The sequence below is a fragment of the Anopheles aquasalis genome, chromosome 3 (genome assembly GCF_943734665.1).
Source record: "Anopheles aquasalis chromosome 3, idAnoAquaMG_Q_19, whole genome shotgun sequence".
In the NCBI taxonomy this organism is placed as follows: Eukaryota; Metazoa; Arthropoda; class Insecta; order Diptera; family Culicidae; genus Anopheles; species Anopheles aquasalis.
This window is the reverse complement of record NC_064878.1, coordinates 65,330,618-65,353,548: the sequence shown is the minus strand read 5'-3', so window position 1 is coordinate 65,353,548 and position 22,931 is coordinate 65,330,618. Positions and strand designations below refer to the sequence as shown.

Sequence of the window (22,931 nt, the reverse complement as noted above, 5' to 3'; positions counted from 1 at the left end):
CAGATTGGCTATCAGACAGCCCCAACACACACCTATACATACCCAACTCGGAAGCAAGATCCTGCGCACAGCAAAAACATGAAAACGCCAACAACTTTTCAAGTTGGAGCCACTTCCACTGGAACACACTTTATCCCACACACATACGGGAGGAGGAAAAGGAGGTAAATACCACCCCAACCACCACCCCGTAGTTGCTTTACCTTCCGCATTGATTTCCTCACCCCGTAGAGAAGTCTCTTCGAAGCTGAGCCTTTTCCTTCGCAGGAGGTAGCTTATACCGACGAGACCGGGTTCCCGTCGAGCCTCTTCGAGGACGATACTTGGGGATTTGGGCTTTTTTTTGGTCGAAAGAAAACGAAAAGCATTTGCTGCGGGACGTGTGGGTGTCCGCATGCTCGAGTATGTGTGTAGGAGTTGAGGCGAATTTCTAAGAAAATTCGATTTTTCGGCAAAAAACTTTCTCGGCTCAACCTCGATACGCATTTCGCTTTTCATCAGACCAATGTACCGAGGTGTGCCAGCCAGAGAAGGAGGGGGAAGGGAAAGGGAGTTCCCATACCCGATGCGCACGGAATTGGTAAGAGCTGCAAATCTAATAGACGAAAGCTTCTTGGCCTCGCGGTTCCGATTCTGACGAAAACCGAGACGAGGTCCACTGCCGCTCGCTCTCCCTCTCTCTCTTGTGCACTCCGAACAACCGAATTCCGAATTGAATTCGTTCAAATATGCTGGCCATCTGAGATGAAGTGGATGATGGTTGGGAGCCCGGGCGTACTCGACCAGCGCGCTGGTGCTGGGTGCTGGGCACCGGTAATCGGCAATGCCTGACACGATGCCGATTCGAACATGGACTTCGGAATACAGTTTATTGATCATTTCGTGAGACGATAAACTCTTGACGACGTCAACGAGAGGACGACGACGAGGACGGTCCTGTCATTGCAAGCCGCTTACTCTGCAGCCATGATGAACCGATAGGTGGGTGCGGTACCCCTGGTTGACGAAATTGAATTCCATTTCGTGCAACATCATCACCATCATCATCATCATCATCATCTTCATTCGAAATGATCGATGCAAACTTTCACCAGTGAACGATGCTGACCCAAAGCACCACAGGAGTTCGAAGGGACATTCTTGGTAAGCTTATCCCGTTCAGGCATGTCCGGGACGGCAGCTGCTCACTTTACAGCGAACCCGGGGTGACGTATGGTAGGATAAAGTCGCAAACGAGGCCAAAGTGTTAAGCCAACGTGCTGGTGGTTTGTGCGACATCCCGAAGAAGACGCGCCAAGTATAAAGTGAAAACAATCGCCTACGTTCACGGCACTTCGCTAAGGCACTTCTCAGCCGTACATCATAAACACGAAACACGTGTCATGCCGGAGCACGGTACGGACGATGCCGCGGTGATAGAGTTAATGTAATGCAATAAAACTGCGAAACTAAATTTCGCGCGCGCGAGCTGCCTTCGCGGCGAGAAGTGTGCCAGTGACGTGACATTGTTCTTCGTTTGTCGTCGTCAACCAGTGAGCCGTGTAAGCGGAGTGCGGGTGCGCACTCTCTCTCTCTTAAAGAAGAGTCAAAGCAATACCCTGGAAAGACAAATTTAATTTACTCCCTAGCACATTATCGTCCCTGCCCTGCGTGACGATCCGGGTTACTCCTGTTCTGTGTGCTGCGCATTGCAAATGGCGCACACGCCCTTCGCTTGGCCGATTACAATTACCACGGACCAAGAGGATGACGGTGTACAACGAACGAACAAGATTAAACTCATTAATCGCAGAAACACCGAGCCAGCTTCTGCTTACAAGGTAATTCCAGGTTCCCCCTTCACCCTCTCTACCCCGCTCGAGGACCCAAATCACTAGCGCCACAAAAAAAGGCAAAAATCGACAGCGGAAACAACATACGACTCGCCGGGAGTCCCAGGAGTAACATTACACATGCTCGAGCACACGTTGCTGCTCGCTAATTCCGCCAACTAGCCAAGCACATTTCGGTCCGGTAGTTGGCAACCTCGGTCGATCGTAAATTACGATTCCCCAGGTCTAGGTCTGTGGCCCAGGCGGGGCGGTGGGGGAATCTATAATCTGGTACCGGAATTCGGAACTGGCGCTTAACTTACCTGGGTCGTAGTGTGTGGTGTGTAGGTCGCATAGGTCTGCCCGAGCGGTGCGGTGTATCTGTAGGTTTGCTGAGCCGGGGCGTAACCCTGCGTCCAGCCTGTGCCTCTGTACGGTGCACCGGGAATACCGCCGGCTGGACTAGTCATAGCGGGTCGCTGGGCACCCTTTAGTGTCGCCGGTGCTGGTGGTGGTGCCCCAGGGTAAGCGCTACGCGGCGCTGCTGTCGTGCTTCCCTGCGGAAAACAGAGAGAACGAGAGATAAGGGATCAGGTAAGCTAAATTGCTTCGGTTCGGGATCGATCGATCGATCGGGATGAGGGCACAGAAATGCAATTAGAAGCGGCTCCTGTGGTGAACCGTAACCACTGCACTCTGTCCACCGATATTCTGACCTGCTGCTACAGCTCTCGATTTGTTAACGGTTCAGTGAAGAATTCAATTAAATAAATGACAAGATAAGCGACAATCAGTTCCGGAGATTTTTGAAACCTCGAGGCAGAATAATAACTTCTGGTGTGAAGCAGTGGACAGTGGAATAGAATCTTCTGCAGCCAACAGCGCAGCCTTTTTGCAAGCATTATCCTTGGGTCACGGCTGGGTGAGTAAAGACATTAGAAACGGAAACGACGCAAGTCAAATCTTCCGGCAAACAAACAATAGTAATCGGTAAGCCACTACTACAACTGCTACCGCTAGTAGTCGACCCAGCAGACCGCGAAGCGTCCACTTTTCTCCACTTCTGAGTACGCTTCGGTCGGATTCCTCGGAACAGAAGCGTACCGACGGACAGCACACACGTAATGGCGGCGGATCCCCGTAGCGGCTATTTATGATCGTACAGCGCGCAATCCAACAAAGCCAATTTCCTCCCGCAAGGACTACGGATCCTGCCATCCAGCAGCACCACCCAAAAAAGAAAAAAAGGGAAGAAAAAGGAGAAAGACCGGAAACGGGACGGGAACTATTTTACGATGCTATGCTAGGCGTTGCCGACCGCACTAACACACTGGCGCGTTGTGTCCACCAATGAAAGAGAGAGAGAGAGAGAGAGAAAGAGAGAGAGAGAGAGAGAGAGAGAGAGAGAGAGAGAGAGAGTGCGCTGTTGCGAACAGTTGACCACAAAAGCTCATCTCCGCCGCCGGTTCGTTCGGTGGTTGTTCGCGAACACAAATACACACCCAGAGAGAACCCGCTAATGCCCGAGCTCTGGCGGACCGCAGCACTTCCGGTCGAGTACCACCAGCAGCAGCAGAAGAAATGGTAAATTTATTGCCACCTCGTGCATCGCCTCTCGTGCTCCACAGGATCTCTCCCCGCATAGCACACGCAGCAGCAGCACGTCTCTCCGGAGTATTCTCCCCCCAAAAACAAGAGTGAACATGTCTCGTTGGGGCTCCGATTCCTCGGAACTGTACGGAACGGACACTGCCACCGTGCGCGGCCCGATCCTGCTGCAGGAGTTTCGCTTGGTAAATGAATAATGTTACCCCAAGAACTTGCTGCACTACTGCGGTCCGTGTGCGGTTTGAGCGTAAAGAAGGGAAAGAAAAAAAAGGTCCGGAAAAAGGGCCCGAGTTTCGAGCCAAGAAGTTATATGCACCACTATTGTGAGGTCGTTGTCGCGGAAGTTCCTCTACCATTATTGAACTTTGGGGAAACCCGGTCCGTGTGTCGCAATAGCCATCCAGCGGCCATCTCGAAGTTCACTGGAAGTACGTTTTGGGTCACATCGTGTCCCACGGACACAAGGGCCACTACCCGACCGGAGGGAACCACATAAGAAACCACAACACATACCGTGAGGCCGGGTACGAGGAGTTTGTCTAAGAAATACTTTTACGGAGGGATTGTGTCCGTCGTTCTTGTGCGCGTTCTCGTCCATCCAACTTTTTCCGAACTTGGACTTTATTTGTTGTCACTCTGACACGTCCATGCAGATTTACCACAGACCGAACAAACAAAAGGAGAGACAGAAACGGAGAAGAACTGGACCACACTGAGAGAGACGATCGCTCAAACATTGCGACGATTGTGGTTATTGGCAGGGCAATAGGAGCTACTTAACCGATGACTATTTGATGGCTTGTCAGTACCAGCTATTTGACTATTTGACTTTCCAACCATGCAGGAGCTGGGGACAATAAACCACACATGGCGCTGCGTTCCCTAGGGATGACTTTGAAACATGCAACCGGCTCATCGAGTTAGCGGCTATTACTTCACTCAAGATCGTGCCCGAATCGATGTGGTCTACAGTTCCAATAAGCTCACAGCTCCAGTCAGCGTCAGTAGAGTTTGTAATGCACGACTAGGCACATGTTGGAAGGGGAGGAAACTTATCCTGCTACCGACCAAACGGACCAACCGACCAAAGACTAAGAGCATTCATTCGAAGATAGCAAAGTTTTACACTAAACAACAAGTTACAACGGAAACCCACCAGAGAGTGCATCGTTAGCGGACCGAACCAGACGGAGAAGCGGAGGTAATTGGGTGACTAACGGAAGCTTACCCAGCGCAACGCGACGGTAGAATGGGGGCGCACGACCACCAGCGGGTTGGGCACTCCTCCTAATGCACTTACTGTCTAACTTTCCGTACTTTGAAGTTCGGCCAAAGCGAACGGAAACTCTCTTCGAGGTACGAAGAGAGTGTTGGATGGACATGTTTATCGTTACTATCTCGCATTGGCGTGCCCAGTATGTGCAAGAAGTTCGGTATCGTGGCAGTAGTTTTACCGTTGTAAAGAGCTTCTCTAACTGAGCTCTAATATGGCAATTGATGCCATTTATTCGAACAATTTGTTTGGGTTACATTTTTTTTATTCCATCCACTTGGAACATCGAGGGACATTTAAGACAGAATTTAAGAATTTAAGTTAACGCGAGCGAAAATATTAAATCTCCTGGAAATTAAAGCGTAGCGTAAAACATAAACCGAATTTCATTAAACGTGTTGCAAAATCCCAAGAATGTTTTCCCGCACCAAGAAGCACCGTTTTGTGAAATTCCAAACAGGACGAGCACTTCAATTTACACTCCAATCATTCCAGACCCCCGGCGAATTGTTCTACATAAACTGGTACCGCTGGATCCGCCCGATAAAAACATCCGATAACGCGCGAAACACTGGATTGTGTAAGAACACTGTGTACTTTCATCAAAAGACGATGTTGCTCCCTGACTACGCCACACCCGAAGGCGGATTACACCAATTGGATAATTGAACCGCTGCTCGTGTCGAGGATTGGGAGTTTGACACCGTGCCGGACGCTGGCGCGAGGCGTAATTGGCAGGAATTTTCACGGATCATTAAGGCGCATCAAACGAAGAACACGCCTCGTGGAAGCGCGCCCGAGGTATTCGCGGTCGTGGTGAGGACGAACTCGCGTCATCATTCCGGTGAGGCTCCTCAGGATCGGTGGCCACCACACCAGATATCGACATTCTTCCCATTCGACAATCCTCCATCGGATGAAGCGTTGGCGTTTTTAATTGAAATCATTCCCCTCAACTCGTCGTTCCGCCTCTTGAGCGCTGGCCAGCAACTGTCGATGTTGAAGACGAAGAAGAGTTCGGGCATCGCAGGCGTGAATTGGCACAATCTGCGAAACGGCATTCGTGGCCGGTGCTGCTGTTGAACAATTAATCAAGCACAAGCACTCAATGTGTACACACAAAAGGTCCCGACGAGCCCGATCGGCGTACAATGTGGCGCCACTACGCGCGCTCCCGCGTCCGATGGTCGTCGGCACTTTTCAGTAGCCAGGCCAGAGTGCCCTCATGGAATCAGCAGCGATGCCTTGGCGAACTCACTCCAAACCACCCTCTGGGTGTGCTGATATAACATCGACCACACTTTGCTCTGATAAAGTGTTCAATAGAGCGCGCGCGAACCACGACCAGCGCACCAGCACCACCACCACCGCATCAAACTTCACAAACCGTCCGATCCGGTCGCGGCCACCATCATCATCATGAACCACATCAAACAATCGCACACCATATCGATTGGCCGATACCAGAAGCCCAGAAGCAGAGCCAGAACAGCGTTACAGTGACGTGGCGGTAGTGGTGGCGGTAGTGACGAGCAAAAAAGTACGGATTTTCCGGAAAATCGATCGCAAATCGAAGGAGGAAAATACGCGGCGGGAGAGCGGGCAGGCTGCGGCTCAAAGTTCATTTGCTATCAATAAAAGGCGAAAGGAAATTGAACGTGATTTACTTCGCCTTCGCTCGATTTGAGAGCTGAATCGCTCGCTTGTTGTCTTGGCGTCGTAGCCGTTTTGCAAGGATTTTGTCGGGACCTTTCTTTTGTTGGAAAGGAGATGGCGTCGCCAGACCACACCAGCCCCAGACCCCAAGCGGGCTCCAAGAGAGAGAGAGAGAGTTGATGACTTTGCTGCTAACAAACGTTCAATTATAATGGCCCCGAAACGGAGCTGGGGAGAGGAGCTTTTGAGGCAGTTCTCGGGTCCTGGAGTGTCCTTTTCATCGACGATTCGAATTAAATTTAGCGAGCACAAATTTAATCCCGAGATTATTACCTTTCCCAGCAAACGGATAGGTATCAGACATTGTCTTAACAATGGAGAGAGAGATAGAGAGCAAGAGTGGAAAGGATATAAGAAGGGTGACCTCGAAAGAGCTCATTCCAGACTGGAATTAGTGCTACTTCTTCTTAACAAAAAGCGAATGAAGTGGCGCTGGCAAGAGGGAACTTCTCACATCCTCACCCAGTCCATCCGTGGAATGATGATGACAAGAATGTGCAAGTGACTCGCCGAGCGCTTAGACGGAAGTCTGTCCGCCGTGTCCGAATAAGAATACGGATTCCGGTGAAACAATAAAATGGAAAACCGTGTGTCGCACCAATGGTCGCAGCATGGGAACAACGACTTCTGGACGCAAGGCATTTCATCGCAAACTCGCTTCGAATCCACGGAGCAAAGTCCGAAGGGACGTGTCCGTCCGGGGAGGATCTGTCTCTGAAACAAGACGATTCAATTTAGCGATCGTGAGAGGAATTAAAAACGAACCATCGTCGTGTTGCCAGCTAAAAGCCAACCCGGGATAGCTCGAAATGAACGCCAAGCAAAGATCAACAGTCAATGCCGTACACAAGCTTCTAGGGCGCGTGGGGAAAGAGAGCGCCCGGTGAGGTTTACTGAAAAAACTTTCTTCCTAACGCGCCCTGCATCGTGGGAGCCAAAGGTGGATGGTTTCCGGTAGCAGCTGCCCCATTTCATCCCACTAATCCCCTGGTCCTGAGCTCTCTCTCCGTCTCTCTATCGATGGAGGAACGAAGGGAAGTGAATTCTCCTGTGAGCACTCCAGTAAGCTTCGCTACACAAAGTCACGTTTTTGTTTCTTAATCTCCACTCTTCGAATGCGCCATTCGCCGTAATCCTAACGGAAGCAAGGAAGGGAGATAGACGAGAGTGGCGTTTCCCTTTGAGCATTCCAATCCGCTGCTTTTCCGATGCGAAAACTCAAGGTTCCGCCACGGAATTCGCGCAACGCGAAGTGGACGAGCGTTGCATAATCGATCAGCAACAACTCGATGCGCGCCCCGGAGTTGGAATGTAGCTCGGTGTAGCTGCTCGGAAGGATGCTTCCGAATGCCGTGGTTCATTATCACGGTCCAACTAAAGGCCAACCGCACGAGAGCTCTTAGCATTCCAGGTTGCACCGTATGTGGCGCATTGCACTGACATTGCGCCGGTAATGGGATTATCTCGATAAAGATCACGAGACTCGGCATGTGTTTGAGGATTGCATTCCAGTCATTCTGATAACGGCGCTCGATAATGGTCAGTTTACGAATGGACAACAGCTGCTGGATGGTTATAACGTTCTAATCAATCCAAAGTTGACGAACCTTCAAACAGGGATCTTCTGGTTATGCAAAGTTGGAGAGAGGAGTTATTTCCATCGGGCCTTCCATAATCTCCCGACCATCTGCTGGAACCGTTGTACCCGCAGGCAGCACGCAGAGAAGAAGGGGTTCAAGCGATCAACGCTGGCATCAAATTAGCCAAGCAGCAGCAGCAGCTTCTCTTCTCTTATCATCTTCCGGTCCTGTCTCTTTCAGCCAAACAGCCCTAGCAAGAGCTTAGTGAAAAGGTGACCAGAAGAGACGGCGCGAGATGGGGTTTTATGATTAGCTTTTCCAACGAAATAAGCACCACCAACGCCGCCGGCTATGGGTTTCCCATCAAAAGACGGCCATCATTAAGAAGGTACACCGAGTGGTGCCGTTGCAGGAGTGAGAAAGCGACTGACAGTGAACTCGCTGGTGCCTTCTCTGGTGTCAGCTTGGTCACCGAAATGGAACAAATGGATTCACAGGGCACGATAAAGTGGTGCTCGGTAGAGCCCGTTCTTATGCTGCGGCTGAGCTCGCGAACTCACGCCTCCCGAGGCATTTAATCGTGGACATAATAATTAATTTTTATGACTTTCATTTGATATAAATTTTTATTGAATGTTTACAGCTGCCCGCCAACACCAGTGTCACCCCTTTCCAACGCTCCCCGTTTTTTCACTCAGGTGATTCACCATCGGGTGGCGCCTGGCGCTTTGTGGAGCGATTTTCGTTTGGAAGTCCAATTAATGCGCGACGCGTATGACCGGCGGTATGTTGCACGCATCGTGGAACCCGGCATATAATTGGATCGCTATCAAAAAAGGGATCCTAGGGCCGCAAAAGCACATCAAAAGGGATCCTAGGGCAAGCAAAAAGCGCAAAAGCACATGGTTAACCGGGGTTGGAGGAAAAGTTGGAAAAAAGTCAAATAAAATCATAACCACCACGCGGCCAGCCGGCCGGCCAGGCCGGCCCGGTATGTCATTTGGTGATTGGTTGGCGCTCGAGCTCGAGCGAAAGATGAAAGCGAACGATGGTGCGCGCGGCACCAGCCGGCAATCAATGTAATACTAATGGCATTTTCGGATACCCGTCCACCCCTCCCCGGAAATATAAGCTAGAGGGAAAAGGGGTTTTCCTCGAAAAAAGGAAAATAACTCTTGCACGGAACGATACGCCAAGTGTCGAGTGGCGTCACTGTAAAAAGCGACATAATTGCTGATCACAAACGGCTCGCTGGCCAAATGGTGGTTGGACGTGAAATGTTGGTTGGAAATTGGAAGCCATCACCTCTCAGGATGGGGTCCAACCATGGCCATTTGATTCCACTGAGAGCCCCTGACCATAAGCCACCAAAAGCCCAAGAGTTTGGAGAAAGCCACCGGGCGCGGGGGGTGCCACTTGATGGCCGGAAGATGCGATGCGCTCGCGAGAGAATGTCACTCGGGGGAGTTAATTAAACATGCGCGTCAACGGGGCCAGCCTTTTTCGGGGGTGGTGTGTCGATGGATGGTTTGGACTCGGTCAGAAGGTGCCACTTTCGGAAACTGGATACCCGACTCCTGGGAATGGTTCCATCACCGCAAAGTGAGCGGGAAAAAGGAGAAGCAGCAGCAACAAGTTAGGGCTGGTTAAGGCAACGCGAAATGGCACGTGGGCCATCGGCGAAACAATCCAATTTTGAGAACGTTGTTGTTTGATTTGCTGTCACGATGGGACGCTGTGGGCGAAGCGGCCCTTCCGGCAACCACGAGGCGTCAAACGCAAATCCCAGTAAAGGTATGTTTTGGATATTGAGTTACTGAGGAGATCGCACTGGGGGCAGTTTTGGAACCGATGGCTATTCTTGGTTCCACAATAGTAATCCATCGGGTGACTTCACAATCAGCTTCTTCTGAAGAAGAATTATAGCTCAGATCTGATAGATCCATGAACTTCCATAAAGTCAATCAACGATAACCAAAAAGAAAAGCAGATACAGTTATATAAAAGCTACATTAAAAATGGTCTACGATTCTTCCTTGATGATATCGAAGTATTCAAAAAACCAAATAAAGCAATCACACCACATTAAATTACTCTGCATAGGAAGCTGTAATATGGAACAATTTATGAAGTGCAGATTAAAATCCCGATAACCCTTTTGATTGAAAACCATTCTTCATCCTACTGCTGACTGCTCCATCGAACTAATTAAAACAATTTATTAAAACCAGGTCAGGGTAGATAATGTATTGCTGCTCTCTATTCAAGGTGTGAAGCTTCGTGCATCGAATGGAATGCTTTCAATTGAAAACCGTTAGCCTTAGCCCAGGTCCATAACACGCCAAACCATCAGGGAGGAACCACCGTAGAATCCATGGAATGTTAGCTAAATCTGCGCCAGAGCGCTTCACCCAAAACCAATTGCTTCCGGTGCCATGCCGACGGGCCGACGGACTAAAACTATTTCCATCTTGCAGCGGAAAGTATGCGGCAGATTTATCACCCCTGCAACAAGAATCACACCCCATTGGCCGTCCATCCTTGCGCCCTGCATACTCTGCAACATGGCATGGTCCTTAAATGCGGAACCCACTGGTGATAGGATGTTCTGCTATGGCGAAGATCTTCGTCGAAAGTGCGCTAAAAGTGCGCCATACTGTGTAACCGACCAGCAGCAGCAGCAGCAGGAGCAGCAACTGTTCCCGATGGAACGCAACTCCGGTGACCGGTGTCAGGTAACTGGAGCCACTGCTCTACGGCATTAGCTTACAGAGGATGGGAGCCGCTGCCTTTTGGGGAGATGGCTCCTAAATCAACGCCGCCGGCTACAATGGTGCTGACAGTTTCCATTATCTTGTTGGATAGTGTCATATTATGTGGAACGCGGGCGCGCGGACGCGTCATGTGCGACTTGTGAGCTTTCAGGGCTCCATCTCGCGTTACAGGACCATCGGGAGCTGGTGCTGCAGTTTGGCTGCAAACCACGCCCAGCCACGCCAGCTCACAATCACCGTCATGATTTACGTGGTTTGGTTGGGGCTTCGATGGCGATGGTCGGTTGGCTGTGGCCACGGTGGCAATAGGTTTCATTCATCGGTATTGCACCCAGGTCCCGAAAATTGCTTTCAGCTTAGCATGGTGCGAACGTTAAATGCTAATGCTGCACCTCATACGCCTGTCAACACCTAGCACGCGAGAGGGGAGCATTGAAGCCTTTAAATAGCTTATCAGGCGAGCTTAGGCTTAGGTCTTTCGCCTATAAATGAACCTTTATTCACTTTAATTAATAGCATAATTTATATAAACGTATTTTTGTGCGAATTTAGCGAGTTTTCAATTATAATCTAGCTTCGGTTTTGTGTTCTATGCTAAGTTTATGCACGATTAGAACTATTTTAGTGATTGCTCCTTAAACATTTTAATTGAAATTCCCCTAATTCAGTAAAACCAATATTTCAATTACAAATGAATAAACATTTAATAATAAGCCTTCCCCGCATGCGTTAGATTGCTTCAACGTTACCATCACTTAATGTTATACGAAAATTGCTTTTCAAAACACACGCCACCCGGGGCACAACTTTGCAGCACCTGCATCGTGCAGCACCCGCCGGAGAACGTTGACAATCTGCAACATCATCAGCACCAGCCACGTCCATCGTCCATCGACATCGTTATTTTACGCTTCACAAAATTGCATCACACCTGTTTCAGAGGATGGACGGCAGGTCCGCATCCAGCAAAAACGACGCCAATATCATGTTTGTGCCGAAAAGTGTGGCAACGGAAGTGAATAACTGTGTGTGCGTGTCCCAGGGCAACAGCGATGCTTGGCCCTTCCTGACGTTCATCGTTTGGTGATTTATCAACGGCCAGCAACGGCAACCAGCAACAGTCTGTGACGCAGCAGTAGCCAGCCAAACCACTCTCATCCCCAAAATGTTCGCCATACAGAATGCTGTCCTGCTGCACACGCAGCGCTTTCGCTTATCGACCGACCGACGGGGGGGGGGGGGGACCCCGATCCGGAGTTCCGTTTTAAATTGAATTTCGATGTATCAAAATTCCAAAACCCCGCCGCCAGCTGCACCAGCCGGCAGCATAGAATTTGCATGGAAATTTCGAGTAAAACTAATCGGAGAAACGTTCGACCGTTAAATTTAAAATGTCAACTTTTCTAATTGCATCATAAAACTCGTTTCGGTCACAACTCGCTTATAGTCGGAAACACTGGCGCACTGGGAGTCCACCTGGCCGGTGTAGCCAGCAATCAAGCATCAGCATCAGTGCAGTGTAATGCAGTTCCACTGTCGCTTAACGAGAGCCAAATGCATTATGGAAACGCAGGCGAGGCGAAGCCACTTTTTCACTTTTAATTGCCACCGGGGCTAATTCTTATGCGTATGTGCTGCCGGAGGTTCCTTATCTAGCAGGGGATGGAAAACCGATTAGCAATGCAATCGTATGTTCAGGTATGTTGCACAAGACGGTGTTGTGCGTTCAGATTGGACGAGCCGGATAATAAAATGAAAGGCACATTAATAATCTCATCGCCTGAACTGCGGTACCACTAAACTAATTCATAATGGATATTGTTTTATGCAAAAGTGGTTATTGTGCTGCAGCGCTGCTTCGGAAGCATAAGTTATATGAAAAAGGATGCGCCTCAGTGTGCGGCTTCTCGTTTATCTTAACGCAGTGCAGCGCTCTCTCTCTCTCCAGTGGCCGTTTGTTTGTTCCTCGTCTAACTTTCGTCTTTGTTCTGTTTGCTGTGTGCAGAAACGAAAACGGAATCCCACTATCCGAAGTGCAACCAATGCACTGCAGCAGAGCTAAGCAAACTGATGCATCCGATTTCGAGAACTTATTGCTGCTGTTGCTGCTCCTTACCACCTGCTGCCATGCCAACGTTCTGATCTTCTACAGAACGCCTCGTCTCCTCGCTAGCATGGCCCCATAAATCCAGGCAAATCCCGGTTGTTTTGAAAATAAAATCATGAACAGTCCCCCCGCCTGGGATCATGATGCGTTCGACAAGCCGCATGCTGCTGCTGCACGGCATTTGTTTAAACAAAACACGCTGACAAACACACCGGGCCGGCGTGAGCAGCGGGCGCAGTAAAACATTAACGGAGCATCATCCGTTGTTTCATTATGTTTTGCTGCGTGATGTGGCCACAAGCCGTGCGCTGGTGATGATCTCGCTAGCAGCGTTCGTTCTGCTTCGTTGTCGATCGGAGTCAGTTCTGCGCTGGCACCGGCGGACGAGGACACGGATCTCTCTCTCTCTCTCTCTGATCCAGACAGGTGGTGTGGATCGTTGTTTGAACAGCGATGCAAACGATGAGGTTGATGCGAACGTCATGCAGAAACTCGAGACAGGAAATGAGATGACGAACGGCGGGTGAAACCGGTGAAGGGAGGAAGAAACCGAATAAAAGGAAATCCAGAACAAGATGGACACAACGAAAATGTGGATTGGCTCGAGGGGAAAAAAAACCAAGAGAAGATTAAGACGAGTTTTCTAATTGGATCATTCGCTTCTTAGTTTCGTTGGCTAAATTCATCATAATACTGCGGCGTTTTATTTCGATTCCACCATTACCGTAGGAGTGAGTCATGGAGCAAAAGAAAGAGCCAGTGTCGGTCGGATTAGGGGTTGAAAGAGCAACACAGAAACTACTCCATCATGAGAGGTATGTTGGAGAACGATTCGAAAGAGGACGGAAGTGCCTCGGACCTTAGCGACAATCTTCCACATGTGATCTCATTTTTGATGGAAGATCCGAGCTGGAAAAGATTCATTTTATCGTCAACTGACTCTGTGAACTGCCTTTATGCCTGCCTGTCTTTCCTAATCACTTGCCTTTATATAATTGTGTGAAAAAGTCAAAGAGTCAAACAGTTGAATCTCCATTCCATGTCCTGCATATAATTATCCTCTGTTGTTAGTGTAGTACAGATAGTGAGATGCTCAATTCGCATTCTCGCGCTTTAGAAATGATTGTAATCGGGTACCTTTATTGAATATAAACGTTATTAAACATAAACCACAACCGAGTTGAGCAAATGATTATTTCAATGTTCTCCTTCCACATTGAATGACCGTTCTTCCAGCGTACCATCAGCAGCTGCTGAATCACATGGATCTTATTTCCAATGGATATTTGTCTAGCATTCATGTAAATTCGCAAAATTCTATTATTTAATCACATTCAACGAGCATCGACCGTGAATTTCTCATCCACGCGCGCGCGTACTCTCCTGTTTGCCAGATGTCGTGTTCTGCTCGGCCTGTTATCACAAACAATTCGCTTCGATTCGGCAGCCAGCCAGTCAGCAAGTCAACCAGTTAACCGAGTGAAAAACGATCCAAGTGGAAGTGGAATTTTCCCTCATCATTTTCGCTCGACAGCATCGAGAAAGGTCTGGGGCACGGCGGAAGGATCAAAAGAGGTGGTTGGTTGACTCGTGGTGGTTCAGGAGACTCTTGCCTTAGCACTCACTAGTCGACACTTAATTCTCTCGAAACCACTCCGTACGTGGGAGCATTTAAGGTTCGATGTTTTCCCAAGATGAACATCCAAGCAAGACACGCCATCAAGGGGTCGAGCGGAGGAGATGGAGCATGCCTTAAATATGTTCGTAGAAGGCACGTGTTTCTATCGTGCGAGGTTGTGTGTTTGCGTGTTTGGTCAAAAGCCAATCCAGAAAAAAAGGAAAAATCTACCCAGCCGAGACAAGACCGTTGACCGAAAACCAAGAGTCCCCAGATCGTAGCAGATTTATGCTCGCTTTGAGTTAGTTAAAGCGGTGCCGGTGCTACTACTGCGCCACGTCATGCGCCATCATACGTCGATAAATTTACGGTTGGCACCGATTATCATACGAGTAGCATGATCCATAACCAAAAAAAGTCACCAGCACGAAGGCACATGACGTCGAAGACGAAGTCAGCTCAACTCATAACTTATGCGCCAAAAAGTCGCAAAGAATCGTCCAACTCTGTTTGCCCTCCGGGTGAACGGGGGTGCGATGCTCTCATTACATACGAGCATCGTGGGATGCTCGAGTAAACATTGCGCGTGTAAGTCAAACCGCGGCCGCGATGCCTCGAGGCACCTTCGCCATCTTAGCTCAATCTTCGCTAGCTCTCCGTGGAGCTAAATGCCACTGCCAATTGGAACGATGAACCGTGTGGCTGGTGGATAGATGAGAAGCGAACTGATTACGTCGAAGAACCAAGGATACTGCGGAGCATATCTACCAACTGCTGCTACTGCTGCCTCTATCAGCTGCAACTGAATGTGTGCGATCACCGAAATGATGATGATGATACGCCACGCGTCTCGGTTTTTAGGGTGGGGATGAGAACTTGTTTGCCGAAATGGCGTATGATAAGCGCATGACGAGGATGCTTTGATGTGCCATCCTTTTCAACACTCGGAAAACCTTTGCGTTTACCTTGAACGTTGCATGCATGCTCGAGGATCTGGTGCCCAAGTCATCTGTACACGACACATCAAACGCACATACACATCGACACAACGTTAATACACTCTGGTGCTAGCAGCGGCGCCAGAGGACGATCGTGTTGCAATGTTTGAAATTAACTAATGTAGCTAATGAAACGATGAAACCACAACAACACACAGTCACTACTGTCGCACCATCACAAACAGTGACAAGTACAGACCTGGCCAGCACTAAAGAAGAAGAGGTGCAAATGTGGTCACACAGCATAAACGTACGACCGAAGCCCTCTGCAGGTGCTGCAGCTGATGTTTTTGGGGTGGTCGCGCACCACACCATCACCATCCGAGTGACATAAAGTTTACCTTCATTGTTTCATTGCTACTTGGCGTTCAACCATTACATGTATAAACGGACGACCCCCCACGCTAGGGCTGCGGTGAGTGTTTTACGACGAAGGGCGGGAATGGGGTCTCCCTTGGCACGTTTAACGACCATTTTGGTGTCACACCCGCCAGCCAGTGAGGTGATGGTGTCCCTCTGTTGTGAAGGCTGCTGCCTGGGCTGTGCTACTTGTTCTATTTACTTAAACGAAAACGCTCCGGTCGCTACTAGCAAAAGTGCAACCAATGGCCAATGGAGCATACGGGATGCAATGCACAGCACGTCACGGGGCGTGGCAGGACAGAGAGAGAGAGAGAGAGAGAGAGAAGTTTTTTTTTGTCCGGAAATTCGTAACCACAACCTCGAAAGGACACCCAGCAGCGGTTGGCGTGCAGCAGTAGAAAAGTTGAGGCGAGCGCAATTTTGCGGAAAATGTTTTTTCCCCAGGTTTTTCGTTCGATGTCCTTCCTCTTAGGCACTCGGCTCACGGAGGAAAGGTGATGCTAAAAAGCTGGTGATGGCACAAAAAGGTGCCCAGAATGGTAGCTAGGACCGGCGAGGTCATAGATTTTAATCAAACACATTCCCGTAAAATCGTTGTAACACATTTTTTATGTTGGCCACTCTCGGTCGGTCCGGGGGGTCCACCACCAGGGTTGCTGGTCGTCGGTTGATGAGCAATTTAGTTGATGAACGAGCGGTCCTTGGAAAAAAGGGGTGGTTGCTCACCCGGTCCCGGGATCCATTTCCGGTGATTGCTTTCAATCTACCCTCTGCCGCTGCCAGGAAGGCGCCGGAAGTGTAAAGCAAATTGATCTTTTCCCTTTCGAAACCCCCGTTTGTAGACACAACCTGCAGTTTGTAACAGGCATCGGCTTAAGAATTCGATGTAGCACGTTGTCTTTAATCCCTCTTTCGATGGATCAAATTGGTAACTTTAACGGATTCGAGCGAAAGCTTTCTAATACGATGGATGCTATCCAACTTCTTACATCGGGCAACACTTCCACAGTCGACGGATACAAATGATCCATCGCCCACTCCGGAATCCGAATCGGTTTGAGTAACATTCACAATCAACTTCCTGCGGTTCCGGCATCCGGCATCCGGCATCGCCGTCTTCAGCGGTGGCGTGCAGCAAGAGAGTAAGTGGTCTCCATGGATCCATTCTGTGTTCACGGTTCAGTGCCCCGGCGGAATGTGCGCTCTCTGCGTGCGGCTAGTTCACTCAACCAACCCCATCATTATGTCGGAGTATGTGTGCGGTTTGTATGCAGTCTATAAGGGGGGTTTGGCCAGAAGCACGAAAATCATATTCCAGAGCCGAAATTCGCAAACCGCACACGCATATCGCGCGTCAGTGGCCGGAACTTTGAGGAAACTTCGCATGCGGAAAAGTTGAAGTCAGTTCCAGCAGATCTTATCCATCTGCGGCCGTATCTTGCACCAAACGATCGTTTTGTGCTGTCAGTTTAAAGCAACCGGATCGAGCAAAAGATAAGTTCCTTCAAGGGTTCTAAAGTAGCCTCCAAGTAACCGTGATACACGTGACAGTCTGTAGAACCAAAAGCAGTTGAATGTTTTCCATGACAAGCACATTCCTAAGGGCGTACTACATCGGACAGCAATAGGAGAAACAAAGCACAGTTCCAGCGGAGAAATAAAGCTGTTGAATGGGAGGAGATAGACATATCATAATTTTACACTCTTCCGGACTTTCAGGAAGTGATTCGGCGAAATGGAAACGCAACGCCAAGATTCGTCGACGATAAGAACGTGTCTACTTTCCTATGAGGTGTAAGTTGGAAATGCCAGAGTTCCGAGATTGTAAACAACGTCTTAGGAGAGTGACAGTGTCTTAAAGACCCAGTGTGACCCGCGTGCTTAACACAATAGCGCACTGGTGCCGAGGCCACTCCTTAGTAAACACTAGCCAGCGAGAAAGATGATGTTGCCTAGCCGTTACTCCTCATGGTCCGCAGCTGGGCAGCTGGGCCGTTTACCTGCTACAGGACAGCAGCTGCACAACTCCTGGAACGGACCGGTCGGAAAAGAGAACGCCCGGCTGAGAAGCCCCGGGAAGTAGCAATTGGGAACACGAACGATGGCGAAACGGCGTCGGGGGTTGTTCCTCTGAAAGACTTTGAAAGCAGAAGCCCTACTAATCCGTACCTTGCTGCCGTCGTGAGGAAGTCAAGTCAACCGGAAGAAAGCAAACAATAAATTATTAAAATGCCACTTACCAGCCTCACCATCACCCACCCCCCATAGCGGAGAGCCCTAGCCTTTTACTCCCTCCTTACTCCTCTCTGCTATCTGCCATACTTTGTAGCAGATCACCGTGAGTATCACACGACTCCGAGGCAAGAGGACGGTCAGTCGGTGCACGATGGATGGTGAATAATTGGGGGGATTTCATGGATTGGTGGCTGGGTGAATGGAAGATGGACTAAAGTACGATTTATATGGTCAACGGAAGAACATCTTGGCATCAGTAGCACCGTCATCTTCTCGATTGGCCCCCCTCCTAGCGATGCGCCATTTATTTACCCTCCGGGAATGGCGGAACACTCCGGGATGGACATCCACCTCCAGGAGCACGCCGGTCGTCGCACGGTATTCTAGGGCTTCCCGCTTTAGCGAGGTTTCTCCACTCCATGCGGCCACTGGGCTCCCGAATAAATAAATTAATCGACCCAAGCGAATGGTCCATTAGCGCGCGCGAGAGACGCGCGGCGTGGTGGCTCTTTCCGTTCCTGTGGAATCCCCAACCCAATCTGAACGGTCCACTTACACATGGGCGAGGCATACGGTGGCGCTACGATTTGATAGCGCCGTGAGGGAGATGCGGTGGTGTTGAGTGATGATGTACACCAGCTAGCACACCGTGAAACTGACACCCTTATCGGGCGGCCCCTGGGGGGGCAGAAACCATACAAGTCGTTGCATTGCCACTAGCATTCGAACGGGAGGTAAGGTTCTTCCATTTATATTTTTCAATTTCAGAAGAGCAATCGTACGTCGATGTACTGCGCATCGCTAGGGGATCGAGCTTATCATATTTTTTATGTCACATGATGTTATGTTGCGGTGATGAAAAGACGTCCATTTTGGGGAAAACAAAATGGTCCTATGAAGCAAATGATCGTTGCATATCTATGTAATATGCAATTTAATTTCCCTTATCGATTTAAACTTATTCTAAGGGACATCTTGTAACATATTATCGAGTTCTATCAATCAATAATGTCTTAAAAATTGTGCTACTCTAACAACAAGTAACAAAGGAGATTATTGGTGGCCACTAGCAGTATTAAGTGCAGTGGAAGAAATGAAAACATAAATGGACGCACTTTACCAATCTTGGCAATGGCGCCCCATTGTGCGCCAAATCTCGCTACTGTGTTACTCATGACGGGCGTGAACGCGCCCAATCCAGACGCCAGGGGCAGATAAAGTTTTACGATCCGCGAACCACTAACGATGACAACTTTCCGCATATCCTCGAGTAACTTCTTAATTGAATCAATCGTAAATCAATAGAAGTTTCCAATTCCAAGCTGAACACAGCTGTACCATATCTCTGGTTGCTCCGGAGTGCTCCCAAGTGGAGGTGGCCGTCGCCACACGAATAAAGCGCACGAGCGAAAGAGCTAGGCAAACAACAATTGGTTATTTAATGAAAATGGTTCCAAACACAGATGCCCGATACAGTACCGGGCTTGCCGGAACACGGAACTCACTAAAAGTTGAACAGTTGAAACAACGAACGACCTCCTTCTGTAGCCACCGCACCGCCGTGGGTGCAGCGATAAGATGGATCTCTCGCGTGTGATGGAACACCCCTTCCCCTACCGTTCCCCACAAGCCCTTCGGAACGCTCTAGTCAAACGGTTTGGAAGCGTCCCAGGCCCAGCTGTTACTAGTAGCGTGCCGTGGCCCTGGCAAGGCCGGCAATGGGCCGGTGAGAGCAGCAAGACTTGACAACATAACAAGGCAGAGAGAAAGAGAGAGAGAGAGAGAGAGAGAGTGGCCCTGGATGGTGGTGCTGATGAGAGCTTTCCAACTTTGAGATGGGTTGCCAGCTTCTTCTTCCTCCATTTGGGCCACCGAAAGGGGCACGCAACACTCCACCAGTCTCGTCGTCGTGACGCTGGCTACCGTGGATGATCATGTTGCTGCTGCTCCCGTTTGTTGGCCCAAGATGTTGGCAACGTTGTTCGATTAAAGTCATTTCCCATTCGCCCCTTCTGCTGCCTCTAGTGCTGCTGCTGCTGCTTGGCTTGACTTCGGTCGAAACATGACGCCAAAGTCTAAAGTAGTCTTGTAGTTTGTTTGGAACCGGTAACCATACCAGGGAGCAAGACGACGGAGGCTGCGAAGAGCTTGTTCGGTATTAAATAACTTGTTTACAGCAAAACCGATTCTCTCTCTCTTCAACTGAGGCGACGACCTTACGAAGAATGATGTAGTCGTTGCGTTCCTGGGGAGGGGGTGGCCGAGGAGCGAGGAGGACGAGGAGTGCCGTAATGAGAAAGATTCATCTAGCTCCCTTCCACGAGCAGCCGCGTAGCGCGCTGGTTCTAGTTCTGACGTAGACCTATCTCGTGCCCCTTCTTTCTCGCAGGCCTTTCCTGGTCCCATTGCGCCCCCAAAGCGAAAGCTAGGACTCATCTGGACTACGCTCATGCTCAGGGCATCATTAGACTATCGGCGACTGTCTTGGGATCGACCCTTCTCTCTCTAGCTGCCGCTTTCCTGCGCGCGATTCCTTGCGGTGACAAGACCACAGCTTTCATAATAGACATTCGAGCAATTTGTGAACCGAGAGGAATCAATATTTTATCCCCGAGGTTCCTGAGGTTTACGTGCCACAGCAGGAACTGTTGGCTTCACCACCGCGCGGAGGCGTCGTTTCTGTGGTCTCGACTCGTGTCTTCGATTTCGGTGACTAGGCCTGTCTGTGTGGTTGCTGATGGAGTTCGGGAAGTTGATTAATTAAGTGTCACCGATGGGTTAGTGTCAACTCCCGGGGGACTAGTAGCTGCTCAGCTAATCGGTGATCGATGCGTGCAGCTGCGTGCTTTGCCTTCGCCTTCAATGGAACTTACAAAGGAGTGTACAGCGAGTGTTTCGACAACAAGAAAGTTTACTTAGCCTCGGGTGGTGAATTGGTTCCGTTCGATTATACCCTGGAGGAAGAATGATCGTGCAAAATGGAAGCTGTTGACGTGTGTGCATGCGTGACACCGAATTTCTCGGCACGCACCTTACATCGCGCCTCTCAAGCGAGAACAGATTTATTTCCGTTCTGCTTCCAAACGATAAGCCACGGCTACAACGACGTCAACAGAAAACCGCCATAAACCATTATCTTTCCATCGAAGATAGGAAAAATCATTAAAATTAAACCAGCGCCAACATATAGCGGATGATGTGTGCCGCAAACAACAAAAAAAAACACCCATGTCAGCCCTTGTCCCTGGAGTAAATCTTCGTCGCAGAGATCGCTCGATAAACGACCGGAGCGCACAGAGGGCGGACTACAGTTCTGCTTCATCCCACAGTTCAGATTAAGATAATGATACCGTCGGTGGTGCTTAAATGAAAAACTCCTCCTCAAAAGCGGGCAGCAGCACCGGCAGCAGTCGGGAGCATAAAACAAGTCCCAAGAGAGTCCGGCTCGGAATTCAATCGAACGAAAACATAAAAGTTCATTATCTCCAGTCCGCCAGCGCTTGCCATCGTGGCAGGGGGATGATGCCACATTTTCCCAAGTCCCAAGCACAAGCATCCTCTCTCTCTCTCTCTCTCTCTCGATATCACTTATCACGATAATCAGTCGCGTAATCGGTGATAATTGGGTTCCCCCATTGGGGTTTAAGGGCAAAATTCTCAAAAAAAAGCACGAAAAACATAAACGAAAACCCGGAAAATCTATCGGACAATAATTGAGTAAATCAATAAAAAGGAAATGCTCGCCAGTCCCTCGCCCAACTCTCTTATCGAAGTCCCGCGCACCGATAAATGTCAATTTAATTACAAAGTATCACGGGCACAGCACGACGGTTTACGTCGAAGTTATCCGTGTCCTGGTCCAAAAACCCTAGATCGACAGTTGATCCGGAACGTTTCGAAAAGTTCGGACTTGCAAAAAGGTTCGTTCGAGAGGTCGTGAGTTATGAAATTGTGCACAGAGTATGGTACAGAGCCTAGCACCAGAAACCAGTCAATCGATTGCCACTGGTGCCGTAACCAGTCACCACCAAGGCAGTTAACTCGAGAGCACCAACTCTGTGCCACAGAGTGAAGCAGGTGGACGATTCAACCCGAGTCGTCGTCGTCGTCGTCGTAAGCACCAATTCATTAGTTTCATTTCCAAAGCCAAAGCCAAATTGCCACAAATCCACACGACCGAAAGAGAAAGAGAGTGAGAGGGGGAACGGGAACGGGAGTAGTCGTCATGGTGGCGGCACTAAAAACCGTTTGCCAACCTTCCTCGAGATGCTTGAGTGGAAACGGGAGAGGTGCCAGTGAGGAGGCTGAAACCCATAAAAGCTCCAAGCTCACACCAAATCAGGTGACGATTTAGACGACGATGGCAAGCGAACGAACGAACGAGCGAGTGCCTTTCTCCAAATGTTCCATTGCTGCTGCTGCTGCTGGAGAGTGTGTTCACACGCGAAAAGGGCTCGAAAGGGCCCTTTCCCCGTCACCAAGCGCCACTCTTCCGCCCTCAGACGAAGGGCTTCATTAAATTTGAATAATAATTCAAGCACTTTCCACCCCGCGTTGTGTGGGTGTGTGTCAACGCAACATTTTTGGCGAAAATTCCCACACAATCGAGAGACGACGACTTTTCGGGGGGGAGGAGGACGGATTTGGATAACTTTACCACGGTGCACGACTGTTTCTGGCCGTCTGTTTGCAGCTTCACACCGGGCAACCACGCATAAGCCCAGAAGGGCCGCAAGGCGACGCTTTTCTTATTATGCTGGAACAACACACCCGGACATACACAGCGGTCCCTTCAGGCGTCCCCTCCCAAAGCGCCTCGTAGCAAAAGCGACAATCGGAACATTCAAA

At 49.6% G+C, this 22,931-nt stretch overlaps 1 protein-coding gene across 20 annotated transcripts in view; it reads right to left on the bottom strand.

The window, feature by feature from the left end:
- The window catches only part of LOC126579088 (protein alan shepard), a 156,271-nt gene that overhangs the window by 49,759 nt on the left and 83,581 nt on the right, over window positions 1-22,931 (bottom strand). For all 20 annotated transcript variants that reach the window (XM_050242363.1, XM_050242366.1, XM_050242371.1 and 17 more), the window contains one exon: window positions 2,135-2,368. In XM_050242363.1, the coding sequence (XP_050098320.1) occupies window positions 2,135-2,368 (234 nt within the window). The remainder of the gene's footprint in view (window positions 1-2,134; window positions 2,369-22,931) is intronic.